Source organism: Oryza glaberrima, chromosome 11 (assembly GCF_000147395.1).
Source record: "Oryza glaberrima chromosome 11, OglaRS2, whole genome shotgun sequence".
Classification (NCBI taxonomy): domain Eukaryota; kingdom Viridiplantae; phylum Streptophyta; class Magnoliopsida; order Poales; family Poaceae; genus Oryza; species Oryza glaberrima.
Window position 1 is genome coordinate 20,504,450 of NC_068336.1, and position 25,587 is coordinate 20,530,036.

A 25,587-nucleotide genomic window follows, 5' to 3' on the forward strand; every position below is an offset into this window, starting at 1 on the left:
TTGCTCTCATTTCTTGTCTTTAGTGTCAAATATGATGGTGAATATGTCTAGATGACTGATCTTTTACTGAATTGAGTACAATTCATACAATGCTTACTTAACCGCTTCTTCTTCTCTAGTCTCTGCAGTATTTTTCTCCTCTGTTGGCAAATGAACTTGATCGATCAATGGTGTCTCCATAGTAGTACAGGGCGGATCCAGGAACTTTTTTTTTTGGGGGGGGGGGCGCTCAATTACACAGTTTCTTCAACCTCCAGCCATTAGGGACCTTTAGTTTATCATTCATGGTGAAAAAATCGAAGGGGATGCTTCGGAGGGTATCCATAGGTCTTATGGGTGTAGGGGGACTCAAGTCCCCCTGCACCCACATTGGATCCGCCCCAGGTAGTACTGTAGTAGTGTGCATAGGGCATTATGTGTTAGGTATCCCCATGTTCTCCTAGTGATGTTTAGTTGGTTAGTAATGAGGTGGTAGTTAACTATTTATTGGTGTTGTTTGATGCATAAATAAAAGAAACTGTACTAAACAGCGCATCATGTCCTCCAAACCCTACCGGGAGAATAGCTATTTTAGTCCCTAAAGTTTCTCTGTATATGCTTAGGCTATACGCCTATACATGTAGCAATTGTCAATTGATTTGATTGTATTCGTAATCATACAATTATCTTAGCTAATTAATCAAACCACAAAACTGTCGAACTGAAGCCGTGCACTTACTGTCAATCCTCATTGTGTATGCAAGTTTTGTGATCCACTCTGATCAGCCGTTGGCGCGCGATCCGACGGCTGCAGAGTAGTCAAACATCAGTGCAGGACTCCCGCCAAATTTGAAAAATTTCCCCTTTAGTTTCAGTTCAAGGCTCAGATTGTTTACCCACGTAGTACTGAACTAACTGCGTGTTCTTCTTCCACTAATTAACCTCAAAACCACCAGAAACCTCGCGAATTGATTGCTCCAGCTTATGATTGCCACCTTCCAATTGAATGCCGGAGCGGTGATCTACTTTTCTTTCGGAGCAAAAAAAAAAAAAAAAAGTTGCGGTTGTTGCGTTCCAATTCATTCGCTTGATCCGTACTCGGCGTTACTCCGCCGTGTCGGTCGATCGGTTGATCGAATTGCTTCCTTTTTAAGCGTACTGAAGTTTCTTGGATCGGATCGATACGTCGGCGATGGCGGCGGCAACGGCGTGGCGTTGCGTCGCGGCGGTGGTGGTCGGAGTGGTGATCATGGCGGCGGTGGCGGTGGTGGATGGGCTCGGGGTGAACTGGGGCACAATGGCGACGCACCGGCTGCCGCCCAAGGTGATGGCGCGGCTGCTCAAGGACAACGGGTTCAAGAAGGTGAAGATCTTCGACGCCGACGCGACGACCATGTCGGGGCTCGCCGGCACCGGCATCGAGGCGATGATCGCCGTCCCCAACGACATGCTCGCCGCCGTCGGCGACTACGGCCGCGCCAGGGAGTGGGTGAAGGAGAACGTCACGAGGTACAGCTTCGACGGCGGCGTCGACATCAGGTACGTCGCCGTCGGCAACGAGCCGTTCCTCAAGGCGTACAACGGCGAGTTCGACCGCGCCACCGTGCCGGCGCTGAGGAACATCCAGCGCGCGCTCGACGAGGCCGGGTACGGGAAGCGGATCAAGGCGACGGTGCCGGTGAACGCCGACGTGTACGACTCGCCAGCGAGCAACCCGGTGCCGTCGGCGGGGAGGTTCCGCGACGACGTCGCCGGCACCATGGCCGACATGGTCAGGTTCCTCAACCGCAGCGGCGCGCCGCTCACCGTCAACATCTACCCCTTCCTCAGCCTCTACGGCAACGACGACTTCCCGCTCGACTACGCCTTCTTCGACGGCGGGCCGCCGCCGCGGCCGGTGGTGGACAACGGCATCAACTACACCAACGTGTTCGACGCCAACTTCGACACGCTGGTGTCGGCGCTGAAGAGGATCGGGTTCGGGAGCCTCCCGATCGTGATCGGCGAGGTCGGGTGGCCGACGGACGGCGACAAGCACGCCACCGTGCCGTACGCGCAGCGGTTCTACTCCGGCCTGCTCAAGCGGCTGGCGGCGCGGCGCGGCACGCCGCTCCGGCCGCGCGCGCGCATCGAGGTGTACCTGTTCGGGCTGATGGACGAGGACACCAAGAGCGTGGCGCCGGGCAACTTCGAGCGCCACTGGGGCATCTTCACGTTCGACGGCCGGCCCAAGTTCCCGCTCGACCTCCGCGGCGCCGGGCGGCCAGCGATGCCGGTGCCGGCGAAGGGCGTCAAGTACCTGCCACGGCGGTGGTGCGTGCTGAACCCGAACGTGACGGACGACGACGCCGGCCGGCTCGCCGACAACGTCGGGTACGCGTGCTCGCACTCCGACTGCACGGCGCTCGGCTACGGGTGCAGCTGCGGCGCGCTCGACGCGCGTGGGAACGCGTCGTACGCGTTCAACGTGTACTACCAGGCGCAGGGGCAGGCCGACGCGGCGTGCGACTTCCAGGGGCTCGCCGTCGTCACCGAAGACGACAGGGACGTGGCGCAGGGCGCCTGCAACTTCAGCGTGCAGGTCGCCGCCGCGGCATTGGCGGGCGCCGCCGTTGCCGCCGCCGCGGCGGTGGCGTGCGCGGCGGCCGTGGTGGCCGCGCTCCTTGTGTTGGTCTGAAACTTAATTAGATACGGTGAAAGGTGAAATGTATGCAGAGGCTGTAGATAGGTGAAGCCTATGAAAATTTGTACCACTATACTTTGGTTATTTCTGCTCGTTTATATGAGTAGTGTATTGTTTCTGCTTATAAAGCTAGGGGGCCTCATCGTTTTCCTTAAAAATAATTCAGCCGTTATTAAAATTTAAATTTTAAAACTTAATTTTACAGTTGATAACACATCTATAATTTGGTTTTTAAGTCGTTAATAACACATTTATAAAAGTTTTACTTAAAAGTTATTTTTTCTCTAATAAACTATTATGTTGCCTTATAATCAATCAGCTATTCACTAACCAAGAAGGCTGTAGAAAATTTAGGCATAGTTCTCGATTAAGTATAGGCCACAGTTTTTTCTTTAAATAAAAGTAAATTTCACAAAATTAAATATACCTTCACCAAATTGTTACAAGACTATATATTTAACATAATGTATCACAAAATCATATATTTAACACTAGATTTATCACAGAACTATAGATTTAAGGCGGATAGTACAAAACTATAAATTTAGTAATAAAGTTATCACGAAACGACAAGTTTAATATCAATTCAATCACCAAAATTGAATATTTTTAGAGAAAATTCTTTATATGCCACTCAAAGTTTACGGACTTCCTTATATGCCATTGGAAAGTTGCTATTTCCTTATATGCCATCCAACGAAAATTTCCATCCTTTATATGCCACTATCGAGGTCAAACCGCTTTGACCTTGTCAGTTTTTTAACAAAATGACAAAACTACCCTCGTGTGTTCTTCTGACTGCTTTTATTCACTCATTATCAACGTACACACTTGAGCATAACGATTTTATCTTGCAGTTGATTTGTCAAATTTTGCTAGTCCATCCAAGGATGTCATTATTACCGTCATTAAAATTGTTATAAATATTTAAAAAAAATTAAATGATAAGATAGATTAATATTTGATATATCAGTCAAAAATTCAAATTCAAATTTGATCTTCACAAGTTGTAATGAAAATAATAAATTTAATCGAAACTAGTATACATGTGCTATAACCAAATTTGATTTTTTTAAAAAAATTGTAAAAGTGAAATTTAAACTTTCATATTTGTGTAGTGATATATTACATATTATTCTTTGTTATTAAAAAAATTTATAATTATGGGGATGACATGCAAAAAAAAACAAGTGAACAACCCCTCGAGGGATTAAAAGGTAAAAGGGTAATATTGTACTTTTGCATCCCTATTACACAAGATGATGACATGGATGGCATATAGGGAAAGAAAAAGTTCAAGTAGTGGCATATAAAGGAATAGCAACTTTTCGATGGCATATAAGGAAACTTGTGAACTTTCAATGGTAAATAAGAAATTTTCTCATATTTTTAACTCAAACATAATATTAGTGCTAAGGATTTAAGCACTAAAATCTATAGTTCAGTGATAATTTTATTACTAAATCAGTAGTTATGTGATACTTTGCCTTCAACTTGTAGTTTATGATTTTATTGTTCAATTTGTAGTCTTTTGATATATCTCTACTACTTAAAAAATAAGAGGTGCTTCCATCGTCCGTAAAAAAAAGCGGACAAAAAAACCAAATCTGTCCGTAAAAAAACCAGGCGGAAAAAAAGGAAAAAAACCAAACCTGTCCGATAAAAAGGGCGAAAAAACGAAAAACCGGGCGAAAAAACCAATTCTATCCGATCCAGAAAAAACCGGGTGAAAAAAAAACTAAACCTGTCCGATCCAAAAAAAAGGCGAAAAAAGGAAAAAAAACGAATCCGACTCCGGGTAAAAATAAGGACGAAAAAATATAAAAAAAAAAGAATCTGTCCGATTCTCCATCTCTAAAAAAAATCCAACTCGAAATCCGATTCCCCCTTAAAAACGAAAAATAAAAGGCACCACTCCTCTAGGCTTGTCCAAGATCGGGCACCACTCCATACGGTTTTAATCTATACCGTGATATCCCATACATCTTGGTGAAAAAAAATTGATGTGCCGGATTGGAGATCTGTTTGCAAAAATGGAATCTACATGTCGAGAGCATTCTATTTTTATATGATTTTAATTTTTGGTATGTACTTTTGCATTTGAATCCCTGTAATTTTTATATTTACATTTAAGTCCCTATAATCTTGCAATAAGGTACTTGAGGTCGTTTTTTAAAAAAATAATAAAAGGGAGATAACAAAGGAAGAATGGTGCATAAAAAGAAACAGAAAAGCCACAAAAAAATAAAGGAAAAAAGAAAAACAACAACAACAACAAAAGTCTGTTTCCCCTAAGTGGCCAAAAAAACCATAGATCCGAACCAAAAAAAAATCCTATTCCTATAAAAGGCAAACAAAAAGTGGTGAAAAAAAGCTAGATCCAATTCCTTTAAAAACGGAAAAAAAAAGTCTGATTCCTATAAAGGCGAAAAAAAAATCTGAAAAAAACATCTAAAAAAATTCGTCCGATTCCCTAAGATAGTGGCAAAAAAATGGTTCGTAAAAAATAAAAAGCTAGTTCGTATGAATTAAAAAGTGCACGCGAGAAAAAAATAAAATGGGTGAAACAAAGTCTGATTTCTAATCAGTATATATCTCTTCTCTATCTCTAATCTACTCTAACACGTGAGAAAATAAAAACAGTTCAAAAAAAACGCGTGAGAAAAAAGTCAGAAAAAAGCGCAAAAAAAACACTCTAAAAAGGTTTTCCATTTTCCATAAAAAAAATAAAAAAACATGCGAGAAAAGTTATTTCCATCGTCGGTAATTTTTTTTTAAAAAAACATGCGAGGAAAAAATTGCCAGAAAAACATGCCATTTCTAAAAAATGGTTTGAGAAAACCTCGCAAGAAAAAAAACACTGTCTATTAAAAAACAAATCGCTCTGAAAAACTATCAGAAAAACGCTAAATTGATGGGCGCTTGAGTCGGATAGAATCCATCAATTTTTTGCCATCTACTACACGGCTTTTATTTCGCCATATATTCTCCTGTATTGGAAAAAAAGCAAAAAAGAACATTCGAAAATAAAAGCAAAAAAAGCGTGAGAAAATAATTGTCAGAAAAAATAGGCAAAAAACACACGAGAAAAAAAAGCAAAAAAGAGGGAGAAAAATATGGTTTTCGTCGTTAGTAAAAAAAGCAAAAAAAAAACATGCTAAGAAAAAATATTAGAAAGAAATGTGCCATTTTAAAAAATGGTTTGAGAAAATCGCGAACACCGTTTATAAAAAAAAACAAGCCGCTCATTAAAATACAAACATTGTCATTGAAATCATTATGCATGAAAAACGTATATTATCATTAGAATTTTTTCACCTGTTGCAACGCACGGGCATTTTTGCTAGTCACTTTAAATATATTAAAGTTTTGTGAAATTTACTTTTTAAAAAAGCATTAGGTCACTTTATTGTCAGTCAACTAAATTTTAGGCCCCAAATTTAGCCCATTAAGATTTTGGGCCTAGAGTAGTAAGCAGCTTTGGACCTCATGGGCCAGGCCCAAAATGGAGGCCCACAAGGTCGGCGCGCTTCGCCGCCATCGCCGAGATCATCGCGACGCCGCCGCCGCCGCATACTCCTCCAACGCCGCCGTCACCGCTCGCGTCCGCCGCCGGCGATGGTTGGACTGGGCGCCATGCTCGAGGCGAGGGGCACAAGCACCCCCCCCTCCGGTCTCGATCGAGAAGAGGAGGCCGCCCTCAAACATCGACGCCGCCGCGAGCTCCACCTCCCTCGTCCCCAGCGCCGGCGAGCAGCGGTGAGGCCCCCTCCCCTTCCTTCCCCGCTTCATGTCCAGGTTTTTCTCGTTACCCGCGGCTCAGGAGGTGAGTGTTGTGGCGTGGTGGTAGAAACGGGTTAGGGTTGTGGCCGTGTTACTGCTACTGCATCCAACTTGGATTAGTGTCATAGCTGCAGAAGAGCTCGGATTTTGATTGTTAAGACATTAGTTATTAGCGATGAGTTGAAGATAATATTGTGGGAGCTCATTGGGTTAGTATAATGGCGCTGAGGAAAATTCTATGGCCTTTTGGGTAGTAAAAAAATGGTTTGCTTTTGTCTTGCGGTTTGAGGTTGAGTTCAGTTAAATTTCCCGCTATTGATTGCCAAATGTTGCTCCGCGTAAACATGCTCTTCTGCTACATTTTGTCTGTGGATGTATAACATTTGACGGGTTCAAATAAGCACCAGAAGCTAGTTTCTTAACTACTCCCTTCGTCCCTAAATGTTTGACGCCGTTGACTTTTTTAAATACGTTTGACCGTTCGTCTTATTCAAAGATTTTTGTGAAATATGTAAAACTATATGTATACATAAAAGTATATTTAACAATAAATTAAATGATAGGAAAAGAATTAATAATTACTTAAATTTTTTGAATAAGATGAATGGTCAAACATGTTTTAAAAAGTCAACAACGTCAAACATTTAGGGATGGAGGGAGTATGTTGTTGTTGTTCTGTTGTGGTAGGATTGAATAAGATGGTCATTGACCATCTCGACAAGCTCTTTGTCACAAACGCTGCTGGAACAATTGTGAACGAGCTTGAGGTCCATCACCCTGCTGCTAAGATCCTGGTACTTGCTCAGCAATAGGAGATTGGTGATGGAGCTAACCTCGCCATATCTTTTGCTGATGGGGCTGCTTGAGAAGGCTAAGGAGCTTGTCAGGATGGGGTTGCATCCAAGTGTGATCGTCGCGCTGTGTACACCAAGGCCATCAATAAGGTTACTTACCCTCTTGATTGAGCTGGCCTTGTATTGTTAACCCTGTTGCCTGATGGCAGGCTATTTATTCATGCTTATTGAGATCTTGGAAGATCTGGTGGAGAAAGGTTCAGAGAACATGGATGTGAGGAACAAGGAGGAGGTTGTGTTGCGGATAAGATCTACAGTCGCGATCAAGAAATTCAGGCCAGGAGGATATATTGTGCCGTCTTCTAGCTGATGTAAGATAATCCTTACCATCTTGCATTCTTACGTGAGAGGGACCTTTTTGCACTCATGGATGAAAACTAGTAGCTGGGTTTTTGTACTACGGTTTTTCAGGCCTGTAAGCAAGTCTGCCCAAAAATCCTGCTAACTTCAAGTCTTCAACGTTGACAATGTTAGAGTTGAGAAGCTACTTCGAGGTGGTTAGGTTTGCATAACTCTTCTGTAGTTCACGGGCTGGTTCTGAAAAATGGCGCTGTTGGGAGCATCGTCAAAAAGGGTGGAGAAGGCAAAGGTGAGAACAAAATGTTACACTTAATTTGTGGTGTGTCTTTGCCAGTCTGTTGATACATTATCTATTCTTGATTTGATGATACTGTTTAGTCAGGGCTGTTCCCACACTGTATAGTAGCATACATTAGGTGGTGATAATTCTATTTTCCTTTGTCGTCCCTTTCATGGATGAAGTATATCATCATCTGGGATCAAATATTTTTGTTCTTATCTTTGTAGCTTTCCACTATGAATCGGGAGTTTCTAGTAACTCAATGATTCATCTTCTTGAAATTTTTATTTGAGATATGATACTCATTTTTCTTTGTTATTGCACTCTGATGGTGTAAATGGTTTTCTTAAGGCTTGCCTTGATTTGGTGGTTAGATTTAGTGGAATATATCTTGTCAATAAGCTTTGAAGGCTTAGAAGGTAGCACTGTAGCAGGGTTCTAAAATTGGTAGCCGGTATTCAATTGGTCTCCACCTAGTTATGATCTTATGGCCTAATTGGCACTGTATGATAACACTCTTCTTCTCTTGTTATATGGCATAGTAGTTGTAAACCTGCTTTAGAATACTCATGGTATTTCTTACAATTCCTTCCTTTTTCTGTTGATGTGCTCAATAATCTAACATATGGACTGCCCTTGTCATGGACTATTGAGTACATGATCAAGTAGAGGCTGTACACCTACATTGCAATAAACAGCAACCTTGTGGACCTGTTCCTTGTAATGGACTATTGAGTACATGATCAAGTAGAGGCTGTACACCTACATTGCAATAAACAGCAACCTTGTGGACCTGTTCTTTTTTAGAGTGATTAAAATATGTAATTCACGTACTTTGGTTACACTATTTTGTGCTTCTGTGAATTTGCTGGATGGTTGCAATACTCCACTTCTACTTTTTGTGAACAAGTCAGTGCTTTTCATCTTTCTTATCTATACTTCAAAATTGGAAATATTGTAAATACTCTACTCAACTGAAACCCTGGAAGTTCTAAGATTAAAAGGCATCTCAAAGTTGGGTACTTCATGCTTGATTTGGTTCTGTTTTAGAGGAGTACTTACTTTTCCTTTTATTTTCAGGCTAATATTATTATTAGGAAAATGAGTTCAAAATTTAAACTGAGAATGTTTTGTCGTACTACGGGGGCTATTGCACTTGTAAGTTCTGATCTCAAGCTTTTGCTCAATTTCACAGTACTATGTGTATATGCTGATGCCAGTGCTCTTCCAAAAAACAGTTGAAACTGAGCCAGCCAAATGCGGATGAATTAGGATATGCAGACTCTGTTTCGCTGGAAGATATTGGAGGTGTTCGAGTACATTTCATGCCTCTGCTCTTTTTCCAATAGACATGACCTCATTCTTCTTACCATGTTTAGTTCTTTGTGGGTAACTGTTCTCAAGAATGAAGAAGGTCGAAACTCGGTGGCTATTGCTGTCTTAAGAGGCAGCACTGATAGTATACTGGATGATCTCGGAAGAGCTGTTGATGACGGTGTCAACACTTACAAGGTATGTGTGTAAATCAGCTTCCTGTCATTGTTTTGGAACACACCTGCTGTTTTAATGTTTAATTTGCTGAGATATTATCGGACTATTGGTGTTTATACAGTCAATGTGCAGGGATAGTCGGATTATTCCTGGTGCCGCAGCAACAGAAATAGAATTGGCAAAGAGATTGAAGGAATTCTCTCTGAAGGAAACAGGGTAGTTTATTTGTTACACCAAATAATTTTCATGCAGGAACATGATGATAAAGGCCCCATTCGAAGTAGATAATAGCTTATAGATTAAAGATTATTCTGATTTTTTATAGCTTTTCGAGGGCACAAATAAATAAAAAAATATTAAAAAGTTGAAAATGAATTTTTAAATGTATTCTAAGCAATTTTTTCCATGTAAACTTTTTTCCAAAAAATATAACGTTTAGGAGTAGCTAGTAGCTGAAAAGAACAGGGCCAAAAAAGATGTTCCATCTCCAGTCCATTGTCAATAAATATAATAAGCTCTGTTGCTAACATTCTCCTGTTCTATTGGAATGAAACTATATAAAGTCCAGGTATAGCTTAATTGTATATTAAGGTGTCCATACTGTCTTACCCATCCAGATTATTTTTTTAATGTATTCACTTGTTGTTTTTTAAAGTTTTATGCGTTATTATGCCTGACACATTTGATTCATGAGCTTCTGTTTATGTACCTTGGTTTATGATTGTTATGCAATGTCCTTAGTACATACATTTTTCGGTTTTTGCTTCCTATATTGATGGTTAACAGTTATGCAGGTTGGACCACTATGCCATTGCAAAATTTGCTTGAAGTTTTGAAATGGTTCCAAGAACCCAGGCTGAAAATGCTGGGCTTAGTGCTCTGGAGTTAATATCTTCTGTTTATACCGAGCATGCTGGTTGAAACACGAAAGCTGGTATTGATTTGGAAGGTGTTTGCAAGGATGTCTCGATCATGAAAATATGGGACCTCTATGTTACAACTTACAAAGTAAGTCTATGTGTCCATACCTTCTAGTACGGCAGAATAGGTGTACTTACTATGTGGGAAGCACATGCAATGTTTTTCCCTTTGTTACTTTTCATGATATCCATGCGTCTAATTCAATTTTTATATTTCCTTGTCTACTGCCAGGACTTAAGCTTGTTTTAGCCCACCTCTTATCATGTGCCTTCTTTTCACTCATCAGTTTTTGTTCTCTAAAATACTCTGCACATGCTGCATGTACCGTTCTGCGGGTTGGCCAGGTAAGACCGTAAGAGTGCTATCTTATGTTGTTGGCTGTGTTAAAAACGAAGTAGAAATCATTCTCATATACTCTCTCCATTTTTTTTAATACATGACGATGTTGACTTTTGGCTTGACGTTTGAGAATTTGTCTCATTAAACAAAATTATATAAGTTTTAATTATTTTGTTGTGACATGCTTTCTCATAAAGAAACTTTAAGCGTTACTTCTATTTTTGCATATATGTACTCTTTAAAAGACCCTAATGGTGGTGGTAAGTGGTGAATTTGCCACCACCCACCACCACTGTCATGTGGATCCCCTGAACATGAGGTAAGTGGACTTTTGTCCATTCCCTAACCTCAAGCCATCAAACAGGGAAATTTCCTTTGAAGTGAGGTAAAAATGATGACAAATAATATGATCTAAATATTTTACAATGAGAATAATTTTATTTTAATTTTCGAGGCTTTAAAGTGTATGATAGGGTTCTCTTATTTAATTCCCATCGCAACGCACGGGCATTCAGCTAGTTTACACTATTTTTTTAATAAGATGATGGTTAAATGTAATATAAAAAGTACATGCTAATGTTTTCTCTCATGAATTACGCAGATCATTCATGGCAAAGCCAGCAGGAGGGCCACGGAGAGATGATCAGCCAGGGAGATGAACCAATATAAGTGTGCTGCTGTGCTATATATTTTCCATGTTTACTGGTGGTCTGAGGTTTCAACAACGAAGGCCTCTCTTTTATTTTAGGTTTGGTCCAGTAGAAAGATTTTGGTGCCTGGACAGCACATTTTGGTTGGGGGGGGGGGGGGGGGGGGGGGGGGTTGCATGGTTGAGCTGATGTCTTTGCATTGTTCTTGGTGTATCATCAATTCATCATGCCAATGTATCAAAATGGTTATACTACTTCCGTTCTATATTATAGCACCTTTGCTATTAAAATTTGAATAGCAAAGGCAGCTATAATATGGGACAAAGTTAGTAGCTCTTAGAAGGATTTGTTCTTCCATATTTCGATAGAATTGGGCTTATCATCAAAATTGATTTTTTTTCCCTAGCTGCTATCTTTTCTTTTTGTTGTTGTTGTTCCGAGCTTCGTTCTGCGGCATGATGCTCACATGGAATGGTTTTTTTTCTCTATATCACCCTATACTGTTGTGCTAAATGGCTAAATAGAGGAATGATTTGTGAAATTATTCAAGGATTAAAAATAAATTAAATATTGTAAAGTTGAAAATGGATTTAAAACAATTTTCTAAGAAATTTGTATAAATAGAAAGTTTTTGCATAAAAATGCTTGATACTCTGGAAACGTATGTTTCATGTATTCCTTGAAAAGAATAGGGCATCAAGTAATTTCCTTGAAAAATGTATCATCAAGTAGTTTTTTGAAAGCCATAAACCATTCTTATACTGTTAAGCCAAAATCTAGATTAGAGTAGTTTTGTCCTTACGTGAAGTAAAGGTAGGACCCCCACCATTAAACTTAAGGCTTAAAAACCATCGGCTTATAAAACTTATATGCCAAAATGTCAGGTTAAAATTATAAGCTAACAAACCTAAACCCAAACAAAGAATTTGTCCTTTTGTGGTGTGTGCTTAACATGTGCTATGGGCCATAGAAATAAAAAAGGAACATATTGGACACATGCTTTTTGTGGTGTGTGCATGGCATGTGCAGTGGTCCATGGGATATATAGATTAATCCCACATCTTCATGCCACTTTCCTACCCATTACTACAATTGTGTATGCCTCCCATTAGTTCTAATCTTTCTTGATGTTACCTTCTCCAATACAAAAGCATTTTTTTCTCAATGATACACTTAAGAAGGAAGTAACAAGGGAATATCATATTAAGGCCCGTTCTTTTATGATGAAGATACAAATTCTACCTCAGTTTCATTATAAACTATGCATTTTGTGCAAAATTTATATATATAAAAGTTGCTTTAAATATCAAATAAATCTATTTTTCAAATTTAAAATAATTAAAACTCCATTAATCATGCGCTAAATACTTTCTCGTTTTGGGTGTCTGCACTTAATCTTCATCCGCCACTATGTTTTGATTTTTGAACTATATAGCTTTTGAAGTACAATAGAAAAATCCAATGTGTAACAACAGTTTTGATTGGTTCTAATGGATAGTGATTTTTTTATGCATGATATGATAATAGGAATAGTTATGAGAAGGTATGCCTTATAAAAAAAAATATGAAAATGATACGCCAGTATACAACTTCATTATTCATCCTCATATTTTTTTTAAGTAAATAAGGCCATGATCAATGTGGTGCTAGAAAAGAAAGGGGTAAGGGCGCATTCTAACTAGATGATTGATAGATTTCGAACAAAGGAAAAAAAAGTCTCGTAGATTAATTAAATATTACAAGTTAGCAAATAACTTTTTAAAAAGTTGTCCACGCAATACTAGAATGAAAAGGTTTTTAGAAATTGTACTTGTGAAAGTGCAGGAAAAATATCGATACCTCCATTAGCCATTTGAACACTCTCTACGACCCACATTTTAGATACGGAAATCGAGGCTAAGCAACACATAGCAACTAGCAAGTAGCTAATGAAATTTGGTTAAAATTGGATAATCATGAGGATTCGATTCTAACTTCTTTAAAATCTTCCTATTGCACGAAGTGTGCCTAGCTTAGTTGGTTATGTTTTTTTGATGAAATCTGTCTATAAGTTGACTTGGCACATTTACAGTTATTTATTATTTTAATACTCCCTCCGTTTCAGAATATAGAGAGTTTTAGAGTTGGACACGGTTATTAAGAAAGTAAGTAGAATTAAATAGGAAGTGTTAACGACAAAATTTGGTAAGCCCAGAGCAATCATCGGCTTAGAGTCAGTATTGACTTCAAAATCCTAGAATCGACCGATGGAAACTATCAATCGCCAACAGTTGTATTCTTGATGGATTCGGGTAAAGATCAATTAAATAATTAAATGAAGCTTATCTAGAAGAGTCCGAGTTCAAGGAGGATGCGACATGGCAGTTTATCTATTAATTAGGTAGGGTTTAGTTTCCTTTTATCTTTAGGAAAGTGTCTTTAGTATCCGATAAGGAGTTTATGTTTTCCTTTTATCTTTAGTAAAGTTTCTTTCTTATCTTACAAGGACTATACTACTCATGGGTATAAATATGTATACCCGGGGTCATTGTAATTTATCTCTCGATCAATACTACTCCGGCGCATCGCCACCCTCCTTTATGAGGTTTTACTTATCAACCGGCGGAATTTGGCACCTGACATGGGGCTGCATCGGTTCAGTTCGATCTTCGACAAAGGGGTAAGTCCTACGTTCCGTCGGCCCTGGTGAATCTATCGGCTACATTGGTGTTGTTCAAGGCTGCATCGCTTCGATCTCTTGGATCGCTCTGGTTTGGTTGATATATTTGCCTACCTGATATCTTAATTATATCTCTTGCATTGTGTTTAGAGGCGCATCGGTTTAGTTGGGATTGTCTTGGTTAGATCCGATCTTCTGTCTTAGCCGATATATCTCTATAATTACAATGTTGTTATAAACATATTTGTTATATTCATCACATTAGATAGATCTATCGGCTCATCGGTTAGGTCCGACCTACTAGATTGTTGTTGATAATAGAAATCTTGTTAAGCCGATAGGTTGATGCTAATGTTTTATCGGGGTGCTAGCCGATAAGTTAATGCTAGTGTTTTATCGGGGTGCTAGCCGATAAGTTATCTGGACATTGCATCGGCTTACAAAGATTACATACAAATTGGATTTAGCTGATTGCAACAAAGGTTTCACTGTTTATCTAAATTGATTGGATTTTATGACATCGGACTTTTAGCCGATGTATGCTTTAACCATCGAATCAATACTTATCATATCATATTATTATTAGTCGATTGGTTTCTATTGGATTATATTATTGTTGGGGCATTTGCAAATTTGCCAACGTTTTTTTCAATTTTGCAAGGATGCCACTCGAATGCCAGTTCTAGTGGCATTTTTGCAATTTTCTAGTGGCAGTTTTGCAATAACGATTCAAAGCAGTGGTAAAATTGCAATTTCCCCATTTTATTATCATCAACCGATTGTCTTTATATCATTATCTGCATTGGACATATAGCCGATTGCTCAAAACCCTATCGACATCGGCTGGAATCGGTATCAGCTAATATCGGCTATCGACTAGAATTATTCCATCGGCTTGTCAGCCGATCGGCTATCTTATTTGATGTTTACATATCTTGTCAGTTACAGGATCAAACTGACTGGCACGTCCGCATCTCATCAACATCTTGGACCTACACTGGAGCTAAGCAGATCTCCCAGGCCGTATGTTTTTTTGCATCAACAGGAAGGGATTGTGATTGCTTGAGAAGTGGGGGTAGGTGGGAAAAGTGAATGGTGGAGAAGTTGTTATATTTTGTGACAAATCCTTAGTGCTAAAGTTATTATATTTTGGGACGGAGAGAGTAATAGGTAATCCATTGGTAACATGATGGCTGTAATAACTTTGTCAATCTTAAGATATGTCAGTTCAGTCTTTGGAGAATGTGCTCATATAGGTAATGTATGCATGTATGACGTTTTTAGGCAGGGCGGCTAGGGCTTGGGCCCTAGGCTTGCCTTTAAAAACTTGCTTAAATTTTGTTGATTCACCATGTAAATTTTTCAGAAAACTAATACTCCGTTAGTCGAGCCCTACTTTAGCCCTAGTCTTATATAATTTCTGGCTCCACCACTGTTTTTAGGGATGCACACACGTGTCTATCAGGGTCTGCGACTGTATCGTGTTTCGAAAAAAGAACTTATTTCCATCGATTTATTGCTATATAAGAGTTAGAAGTGTCATAGAATGATTTTAAGCTATTTGACTAGTCACACGTTACGCTATAAACTCTATGTACCGATCACTTTACTTCAAGGCACATTATTCACCACACCTAACATCTCTGGGAGCATTAATCACGTCACCTAACATCTCTGGGAATAAATCTACGTTAATACAATTTCGAGTAGTTTTGAGGGTCATTTTTGAAAAAACCACACCAATGTGAAATACCCAAATTGCCCATTTTGCCCTAGATATTTCAATCCCCTTCCCCTCTCGCTATTCCCCATTTTCCCTTTCATCTGGCGGCGGCGAGAGGCGGGAACTCCGGGACGAGGGCGCCACCACCAAAATTTCGTTCGAAAACCTCCTCCCCTCCCCCTCCGCCCGCGCCGCCGTCCTCCGGCGAGCGAGCATCCGCCTCCTTCCCGCCGCCGGAGCGAACCCCCTCCTCCGAGGATCCTTCTCCCCCCCTCACACACACCCCCGTCGTCGTCTTCTCGTTTCGCTTGCGCTGGTAAGGGAACTCTCTAGCTTTTGCTTTTGGGGGTGGGGGTGGGTTTTGGTGTGCGCCGCGACCGAAAACCAAATCGTTCTGTGTTCTTGCCGATATGTGAAATGTTTGTCGCGGATTTCGTTTGATATGTGCAGTTAGTGAGATTGTGCGTGGTGCCTCCTTTTCTCGATGTTTTATCCAGTCTGAAATCGAGTTCACTGGTGCAGACCCCCGCCGCTGTCTCGGCCTCTCGATCTGGTCTCCTCCAAATCCTCTGATTGCTTAATCCTCTTCAGTCTCGCGGCAGCAGGCGATTGAACATTGAAGGTCAATGACTAACTCAGTAGCTTTTGCTTCGTTGCTCATAGTCATAGTTACTGATTCGTTTGCTCATAGTCATAGTAGGCTGCCGATTTGTGGGTTGTAAATGACTGATTTGGATGTGAATTAATCGTTGTTGTTATCTAATGCTTTCAAGCCTAGTCACACCAACACAGTACTGTCGCTAAAAGGAAAAACCCGGCCTGTTTGGTAGTGTTTTCGGAACGCTTTGATGATTTAGGCCATGTGGAGTTACTACCGTTTTATACTGGCGCGTGTTTGGAGAACTTCATGAGACAGATTGCAGCTATCGACTATGTAATACTGCCTTCATTGTGGGGTGTAACTGGACGTGTCAGAAAACATTTTTTTATTGAGAATGGTGTGTATTGTTAATAGGTTTATATGCAGACTATAAGCTCCAATTTGCTCACCTGATGGTTGGTCAGTTTCTGCATTGGTTTTCAATGCTATGTACATTCAACATATACTTTCCTGTTTACACGAAGAGAATTATTTGGTGTATGAATCGTGCGGCCTCCAGATAGAATCATGAACATTCTTGAATGTCTGATCCTGCCATATGATTTATATCTTTTACCTCTACTATTAATAGAGTGGAGCCAGCAATAGAGTCTGCTTATTAATGTTGTATAAGTCATTTCCTTCATTGTTTAATCTGGCTATCCTTATGTACTTATTTTTTTATTGTTCCTTCAGTTTTAATTGTACATTGTAATATTATTCATAGAATCAACATATCTGTATTACATTGTACCACTGATGGTATGGTAGGGGGATATTTCCAGTTTATGAATTATTTTCTACTCTAAATTTGCAGGGACTAGTGTGTCATGGGTGTAGCTGTACATCTACTTTCAAATAGTATTTGATGTAGAGCATGTGTCAGTGGATACTCATTTCCAGGAAAGATCATTTCATGTGAGGTATTCTGTGGTGTATTGTGCAAGACTATGATGGAGTGCAACCGCGAAGAGGCCTTTAGGGCCAGGGAAATTGCTTTAAGAAAGATGGAAAACAAAGACTTCAATGGTGCCCAAAAGATTGTTCTTAAAGCTCAAAAGCTTTTCCCAGAGCTTGAGAACATATCCCAGCTGTTAAATATCTGTCATGTACATTGTGCAGCAGAAGCAACGGTAAATGGACAGACGGACTGGTATGGAATCCTTCAAGTGGAGGCGACAGCAGATGAGGCTACCATAAGAAAGCAATACCGCAAGCTTGCCTTTTCACTTCATCCTGACAAAAATAGTTTCGCTGGCGCTGAAGCTGCTTTCAAGTTGGTTGCTGAAGCCCATTCACTATTGTGTGATCCAACAAAACGTCCTATTTATGACATCAAAAGGAATAATATTCCCAGAAAGGCTCCAAAGCAAGCTACACGGCCCACAAAGAAAACTCAGGCAAACAAATACAGTGTACCTGTATACTTACATGCATTTTGGACAATGTGCCCACATTGTCAGATGCGATATCAGTACTACAACAATGCCATAAATACTACTGTCTGTTGTATGAACTGCAGAAGGAATTTTTTTGCATACAACCTGCAAGAACAGCCTGTGCCTACACCAAATGTACCTTATAGTTCTCAATTTCCAGCAAACATGTTTCCAAATCAACGGCGTGATCCCATCAGTCGACAGGGCCACCCTGTGAAGCTTTCTTGCACAGGTGGAAACACAGATGTGAGGCCGGGGACATATAGCTGGCCAGGCAGTGATGAGAGAACTATTCAGTCAGAGATGACAAGGGGGAAAGATCAATTTCCAGCAAGGAATCAAGATAAATATTCTGTACCAACAGCAAATGGGAATTCAGGTGGATGTTCAATACCAGTTCCTGATTGTCCAGACACTATTGACAGGCAAAAGTTGGGTAGAGAAGATGCATCTGTTGCACCTGCTATGAATGTGCCTGGTCATTCGAAGCTTCATTCGACAGGTGGAGGCACAAATGCCAAACCACGGGTAAATGTGGCACAATGGAAGGAAACCACAAAAGAGGATAGCAGTGCAAGTGTTGAAAAGAAAGCAAACCAGTCAATGATGAATCAAAGAAAATCTTCTGCCCAAACTGCAAATGAGAATGCCAGTGGAAGATTCAAGCCAGACCATGCTGATCCAAATGTTTTTGACAGAAAGAACTTTGGTACAGAAGATTCATTTCCAGTGCCCAATTCTGCAGTACCCTCCAGTCTCCGGAGATCAGCTAGGAGAAAGCAAGATGCTGGTGACAACGGCAGCACGAACTCCAAGGTCAGAAAGAAGCAAAAGAAGAATAATGTGCTATCTGATGTTGACTTGAATTGCCAGCAAATATTCAACAATAATGGCACTAGTGGTGACAAACAATCTGCTCCACCTCATGTGTCGAGCACAGTAGACATTCAAGATAAAACAAAAGTTACAGATGCAGATAGTAAGACCAAGGCAGAACCTACTGATACTGCTGGTTGGAATGTGCCTTCCTGCTTTGAAAAACTATCATTCCCTGATCCAGATTTCTATGATTTTGAGAAGCTCAGGGATATCAATATGTTCGCAGTTGGTCAGATATGGGCCCTTTATGATGACCTTGATGGCATGCCAAGATTTTATGCTCGAATTAAACATTTTGATGCATCCAACTTCAAAGCTCATCTCACTTGGTTGGAGTACAATGCAGCAAGTGAAGAAGAGAAGAAATGGACTGATGAAGAACTACCTGTTGCTTGTGGTAAGTTTTGCTTAGGGTCAACAGAGGTATCACATGACAGACTCATGTTCTCTCACATTGTTTCATGGACAAAAGGCAAAAAGAGGAATGCCTATGAGGTATATCCTAATAAGGGTGAGGTATGGGCGCTTTATAAGGATTGGAGCATGCAGTGGAATTCAGATGCAGACAGCCATCGGTCTTATGAGTATGAAGTTGTTGAAATCTTGTCAGATTTCTCAGTTAATGATGGTATCACTGTTGTCCCATTAGTCAGGATTAAAGGCTTTGTGAGTTTATTTGCGGCGGCTAAAGACAAATCCACAAATGTGATAGTGTCGAGTGAGTTGCTTCGATTTTCTCACAGTATCCCCTCTTATAGGACAAATGGAAATGAGAAAGTAGGTTCCCCAGCAGGGTTTATAGAACTTGACACTGCTTGTCTCCCCAATGACATGGATATAATATTTCCTTCTGTCCCCCTGGAATCTTACATCTCCCTTGGCAAGAAAGAGGACAGTACGATCATTGATTTGACCAATGATAGTACAAGTAGTAGAATGGATCCTGGAAATGAGAAAAAGGAGAATCTGCCTGAAGCACATATTTGCCGCCCAGTGTCTACAGAAAATCATGAAAGTCTTTCTTATGAGAAAAACACATCCTTGCCCAAAAATGGCCATGATGCCAACGGTTTTGGCAATTCTTCTGAGCCAAGCTGTCCCTCCCCAAGTATTTATTCATATCCTGATTCAGAATTCCATAACTTCGAGGAAGGCCGCACATGTGAGAAGTTTGAACCTGGACAAATTTGGGCTTTATACAGTGATGCTGATAAATTTCCCAAGTTCTATGGTTGGATAAGCAAAGTCGAGCTACAACCATTCAGAGTACATTTGATCTGGCTTGAAGCTTGTCCTGAACAGGAGCAGGAGAAACAGTGGTTGGATCAGGACATACCAGTCTGCTGTGGCAAATTTAAAATTCGGACCTGGAAAGCCCAATATGAGACAACTGATACTTTCTCTCATTTAGTGCACACGGGACAGAGGGACTCAACATGGCAGATTGACATTCTTCCACAAGTAGGCGAAATTTGGTGTATCTACATGAACTGGACATCTGACTGGACTCCTTCCAGCATAGATATGTGCGAGTTCGCCATCGGCGAGATCATTGAGTGCACGGAAGCACTTATAAAAGTTTCTCTGCTGACCCAAGTTAATGGCTACAGAGCGGTGTTTAAGCCTGACAGGCAAAGTGGAGTTCTGGAGATACCTAAAAGAGATCGTTTGAAGTTTTCTCATCAAATACCATCCTTCCGTCTGACAGAAGAAAGAGGTGGCAAGCTCCGTGGCTTCTATGAGCTTGATCCAGCCTCTGTTCCTGACGTTTTCCTCTACAGGGACACCCCATGACTTGCCAACGTCAAAGCAGACTCTTGAAGTAGTAGAACTGAAATCTAGTCTTAATTATAATATATCCTGATATATGCTGCTATCCATTTTCTGTGTACATGTATGCCTGATCTGTTGTTTATTCAGAATCCTGCTACTAACTTTTGAAATTCTATGGCCTATGCTACTTGGCAATTGTCATGTTTTGCGGTTTTGCCCAAGGATAAGACCTGTTCAAAACCATCATAATATATGGGTTGCAACTTGCAAGCAATCAGTATTGCTCTTTCTGAAGTTATATGTGTTTATTGTTTTTCCTAGAGTCATGTGGGTCTTACATAACTTTGGCTCCTGACTACCGTTGAAACTGTGCAGCATTGTCTGCATGACCATTGTATGTACCATCAATGTTTCTACTTTCTGTGACTAATCTGTTCTAAAATTTGGCTGCAATGTATGAATTCTGCTGCTGCACATACATCGCACTGCATATTTACGAGTGATGTTTTCACATGAACTTGGGTACACCTGTGAATATTTTCGGTGCCAACGTTCTAAATGTTCAGCTGATAAAACTAGAAAAGAAGCATTATCTCTTCGCTGGAAGAAGTATGTTAGCCTATGCTGGTGTCTGCTGAGCATTTGCAACTAAGAGTTTTATTGAAATTCCATAGGTATTCTGTTATCCGATGCACTTTCGTCGTACTCAGTTTCGCGTGAGATCAGTGCACGAACTTTTTCTTCATTTCAAATTTTAAGTGGTGTTCTCTGAGATTGGAGAAATGAAAGGTATAATGCATGGGTTGGCCAAATCCTGATTCGCCCTTTGTATAAATGGTTTTTTTTTCTACAAGCTACAGTACCCCTAGTAACTATAGCTAAATCATTGTACGTGACGGAATCTCTATGACTATATGATGATAAGTCTATCTCCTCATTTAATAAATTTCGGTCAGCCTCCAGTGAAAATTCCATATTCCTGTAAATTTGAATTTCAGAACACAGCATGACTATAGCACCTTTGTGACCAAGTGCCCAAAGAGGAATCACGTGCCGTAGATTACGACACGTGTTTGCTATTGGGAGGAATGGAGGATAAAGCAAACTGGCTTGGAACAAGAATATTTTAAACTTTTAATTTTATTTATTAAAATATTTTAAAAATTAATTTATGGTTAAAGTTTTACAAATCTACTACTCCAACGTTCTCTGGGAGGGCGGCAAGGGCCTGCCTATAAATAGCCTGTCTCAACTTTTTTTTTTTGCAAGCGGCTTCCTTGTAGCTCTTTGGAAAGCTGACAAGGGGTTGTCTGCAAAATGACTTGCCACCCTTCATGTGACTACTAGAATACGTCAACGGACGTGTGCCACATTATAAAAAAGAAGTCCTTTGGAAGGACTTTTAAAAAATACCCTCTCAAAGGTATTAGGGGTGTAGATTTGTAAAACTTTATATATATTTTTGTAAATATTTTAATAAATAAAATTTAAAATTTAAAATATTCCTGGTCTTGCATTATGAGAAAAAAAAGTACTCCCTCTCCCGTCGTTTTTATTTGACACTCCAGTTCAAAGCATTTCTTTTATGGATTTGCTAGAAAGCTGATGACAATATCTTCCTCTCATGCGCAAGGGCTCGTAGGGCTTAGACGTGGTTTCTAGTCGATTTAATACTTAGTCACAATGTAATTACAGTAGAGGTACAATATAATTATACTACAATTATATACATCTTAAAGTTTTTCGTAAACGACTTTTGAAAGATTTAATGTAGTCCTTAACAAATTACTCCCTCTGTCAAAAAATACAAGACAATAAATATTTGTGCAAATAGACAAACATAGTAATCACTTTTTAATGACAATTCTAGTGACGCTCATTTCATTTTACTTAAATAAATCATATAGCTGAATAATTATCATTGGTCATTTATTAAAGAAAACTCAACTTCATCATATATTACAAAAAATTAGTACAAGACTTTTGAATACAAATCTAACAATTTATATTGCAAAATTATATTTTTAACATAGTAAATGTTAGTTAAATTCCTATTATATGAAACAATATATTTTTTCCCATCAAAATACCCTGTTGGACTTTGGAGGGGATTACGAGTTTACCACAACAGTGTTCTTTGAACACTTTCTCAACTTCTACCCATCGTTTTTCGCGCGCACGATTCCAACACTGTTAAACTGTATGTATTTTTTGAAAGTATCACAAAAAATTATTTTAGAAAAACTTATTAATTTATTGTTATTTTTTAATTAATACATTATTAATCATGCTAATGCGACGCTACATTTTACCATGGAACACAGCCTCCTACCTGAAGTTCTGCCCACTAGCCACACTATCCACGCCCTCACTCCTCACAGTGCCACGGGGACCCGCCCCAATCCACCTCGCCGCCGGTGGGTCCCAGGGCTCCGGCCGCCGCCGCCGCCGCCGACGACCTTGTTAGCCCCCTAGCTCAGGTGACTGTTGTTACTATGCTCTAGATCCCTTTCTCTCTTTCTCTCTCCCGTTATTCCTTTTTATTGGGAATATTGGGGTCAATTCCGTGCAGCTCATGCTGTTCCTGTTTGATTTCCTGGGGTTTTGGGGTAACAGTTGGAGGTTGCGCGGTAATTAGAAATTTTGTGCAACATTTCTTTTAAATAGGATTTGGTAGAAAATCTAGAAAACGATGGCGTGCAAGGTCGCAAGGAGGAACAGATAGGGAGAAGACCCCTCTTTTTTTACCCCCCAAGATTCGTAATGTAGGGAGTTGTTAAGATTATGAGTGCTTAATTGATGGTATCTGTGTGAAAGTACTAGTTTTATTGTAACATTACAAACCACATAGTACATGTGACAGTTTAGGCAATTCTCTGAAATATGAGGTGAATGTTTTGCACAAACTGAGTTCTTGTGCAGGCAATTCCTGTAGACCTCGTATTGCCTTATTTTTTTACGATTTTGTTGGTCCTGCATAGATGCCTCTGCTGGTTAATTGAATTCATTGAACTTTTCAGTCATCGTGAATCTGCTAGTGCGCATTTTGTTTTTTCAGCCTGTGAATTGTTACTTCACAAGCTTTCAATTAAGGGCCCTTTAGGGCATGTTCAACATTTGAGACCACTGCCACATTTTATAGGTACGTGTCAACTAAGCTAGCTCAAAAGACAGCATGGACAGATGACCATAGTATATAACATGGAGTTCAATCTTAGATTATTTTATCCTCTCTACTTTTTCTTAACCTGCACGCTCATGTTGTTGTTTTGTGAAGATACAACTCTATTTTCTCCCCTCCATGTTAGCAACTATTGAACGAGACACTTGCTAAGACAGCACATTGATGACCGCTGTGCATGCCCTTATAGTCTCAATTTACTTATGATGTGCTAATGCCTAATGGAATCATATTTTTATTCTGTCTTTGTATAGTCACCTTGTGAATACCTTCTAGCCAGGTTTCAGTGAATAGTAGCTATTAATTCTTCTGTTTTAATGAAATGAAAAGAATCTTGTGGTACACTTCCCTGTTTTCCATATATTGTAGAATATTGATGAGTAACCAATGCAATAATGGATAGTGTTTACTTGACCTTGATTTTAGCCAATGCATGAAATCTATCTTCTATCTATCTATTATATACTAAAAGTCCATTAAACTTTCTACAAACCCTCCTAAGACGCCACGTGGCATTCCTACAAACGCTCCTAAACCACCACGTGGCAATCTAATAAATTAGTGGACCCACTGTTTCTAATATTAGATTTATTTTTAGAGGAAAAAAAGGACCCCACAATCTCCTCTCTCCCTCTCTGTTTCCCACCAGTCCAGGCCAGACGTACGTGTACGTACGCTTCCTCCATCTTACCTTTCTATTGTAGCTAACAAATTTGTTAGGGTAACTAAAAAGTAGTTTAGTACAGAACAAATATTATGAAGAAAAAAATAAAAGTCGAATTATTGATTTTCGGACCTATTATTTTAACCATTAGAAAGATAAGCATAGTTGAAACCAGTGAACCTATTAAGTCTATTTCTAAGAAATTAAGTATACTATTTTCAACTAAAACCGTTGTCCTCTGTATGACAAATCAAATAAGAACAAAATATTAAAAAGATGACAATATCTATTATGTTATCTTAAATTCACTTTTCATAACAAAGATCTATGAAATTACCACATATCACATTTTCAAGTTAGAAATTTTTTTCAGAAATTTAAAGGAAAAAATAAATTGATAGATCTACTATTTTTAAGCATTAGATCTTCTCCGGAAATCTGAATCCATCACATCATGTTTTAAATATTAGAAAAGAATTGAAATCTGAGAAAAAAACCATTGGTTTTCACTTAGATTTTTAGAAAGATTTGAAAAACAGAGTTCCCCGACCTAATATATTTTCTCCACCTGTACATCCCATCAGTCCATCATGGGCACACAGTATTACGAACCCCTTCCAATCTCTCGCTCGAGCTCTACATTATTTCTTCTTTCCCAGTCTCTCCCTCCTCATCTTTAGCTGTCAAACTAAAACCGAAACAACAAATAATTATAGATATTGAAAGATCGTAATTTTATACTACACGTATGATTTCTGATCCAAAATCATAATCCAAATGTTACTCTATTTATATTTAAACCAGCAATTTAAAATACACATGTCTATATTTTTCTATATAAAAGAATAATATGACATTTAGGCACACTCGACCCATGCATTTGGTATGTCATCCAAATAACAATGGAATACTATAAAAAATTGTCAACACATATTTTGTCATTATACATCAATCTACAAACATGGATATCTATATTAAATCAATATTATCCAAAGAAACATTGTAATTTCATGTTTCAATCAATGTTTTTATTGATGGACAACAACGTTGCCATTTTACATACTATCGGACTTGCCATAAAAACTAAGAAATAATTCAACAACACATGTTGCGCCATTATATATTGTTTTGCAAACATGTATAACTAAACTAGACATTAAAAAATAGTAAAAATATGAATAGTCTAAGACACTACATTAAAAAATAATTTGGATGGTCAAACAAACCGCTGTTCTTTTACATTTTATCTGAATTGCCTAAAAAAATATGAAAAAGAATTGTCTCAAATATGAAGATGAAGAGTTGCTATTTTATAAAAATAATATGATGCCTTGGTTAGAGAAAACGGT

At 39.4% G+C, this 25,587-nt stretch overlaps 2 protein-coding genes, 1 long non-coding RNA gene and 1 pseudogene across 5 annotated transcripts; all 4 read left to right on the forward strand.

The window, feature by feature from the left end:
* The first annotated feature begins 1,034 nt into the window (after window positions 1-1,034).
* Window positions 1,035-2,818, forward strand: LOC127754981 (glucan endo-1,3-beta-glucosidase 8-like). Its single transcript, XM_052280598.1, has one exon. It carries the CDS (start codon window positions 1,172-1,174, stop codon window positions 2,654-2,656), a length of 1,485 nt encoding a protein of 494 aa, XP_052136558.1. The 5' UTR covers window positions 1,035-1,171; the 3' UTR covers window positions 2,657-2,818.
* A 4,288-nt stretch (window positions 2,819-7,106) lies between these two features.
* LOC127755794 (T-complex protein 1 subunit theta-like) lies at window positions 7,107-9,590 on the forward strand (annotated as a pseudogene).
* A 485-nt stretch (window positions 9,591-10,075) lies between these two features.
* On the forward strand, window positions 10,076-11,389 carry LOC127755276 (uncharacterized). Its single transcript, XR_008012989.1, has 3 exons — window positions 10,076-10,378; window positions 10,523-10,635; window positions 11,232-11,389. It is a non-coding gene; the product is annotated as an uncharacterized LOC127755276 (long non-coding RNA).
* A 4,361-nt stretch (window positions 11,390-15,750) lies between these two features.
* LOC127754783 (uncharacterized) lies at window positions 15,751-20,681 on the forward strand. Of its 3 annotated transcripts, none has more exons than XM_052280363.1 (3): window positions 15,751-15,978; window positions 16,113-16,284; window positions 17,120-20,681. In XM_052280363.1, the coding sequence occupies exon 3, from the start codon at window positions 17,253-17,255 to the stop codon at window positions 20,412-20,414; it is 3,162 nt and encodes a 1,053-aa protein (XP_052136323.1). In that variant the 5' UTR covers window positions 15,751-15,978; window positions 16,113-16,284; window positions 17,120-17,252; the 3' UTR covers window positions 20,415-20,681. The 3 variants fall into 3 exon arrangements, with proteins under 3 accessions (XP_052136323.1, XP_052136322.1, XP_052136324.1); XM_052280362.1 differs by having other exon boundaries at window positions 16,185-16,284; XM_052280364.1 differs by lacking the exon at window positions 16,113-16,284.
* The last annotated feature ends 4,906 nt before the right edge of the window (window positions 20,682-25,587 follow it).

What these genes read in the sequence shown, in the direction of transcription:
- LOC127754981 (XM_052280598.1), top strand. Translation starts at nt 1,172, where the DNA reads ATGGCGGCGGCAACGGCGTGGCGTTGCGTCGCGGCGGTGGTGGTCGGA.
- LOC127754783 (XM_052280363.1), top strand. Translation starts at nt 17,253, where the DNA reads ATGATGGAGTGCAACCGCGAAGAGGCCTTTAGGGCCAGGGAAATTGCT.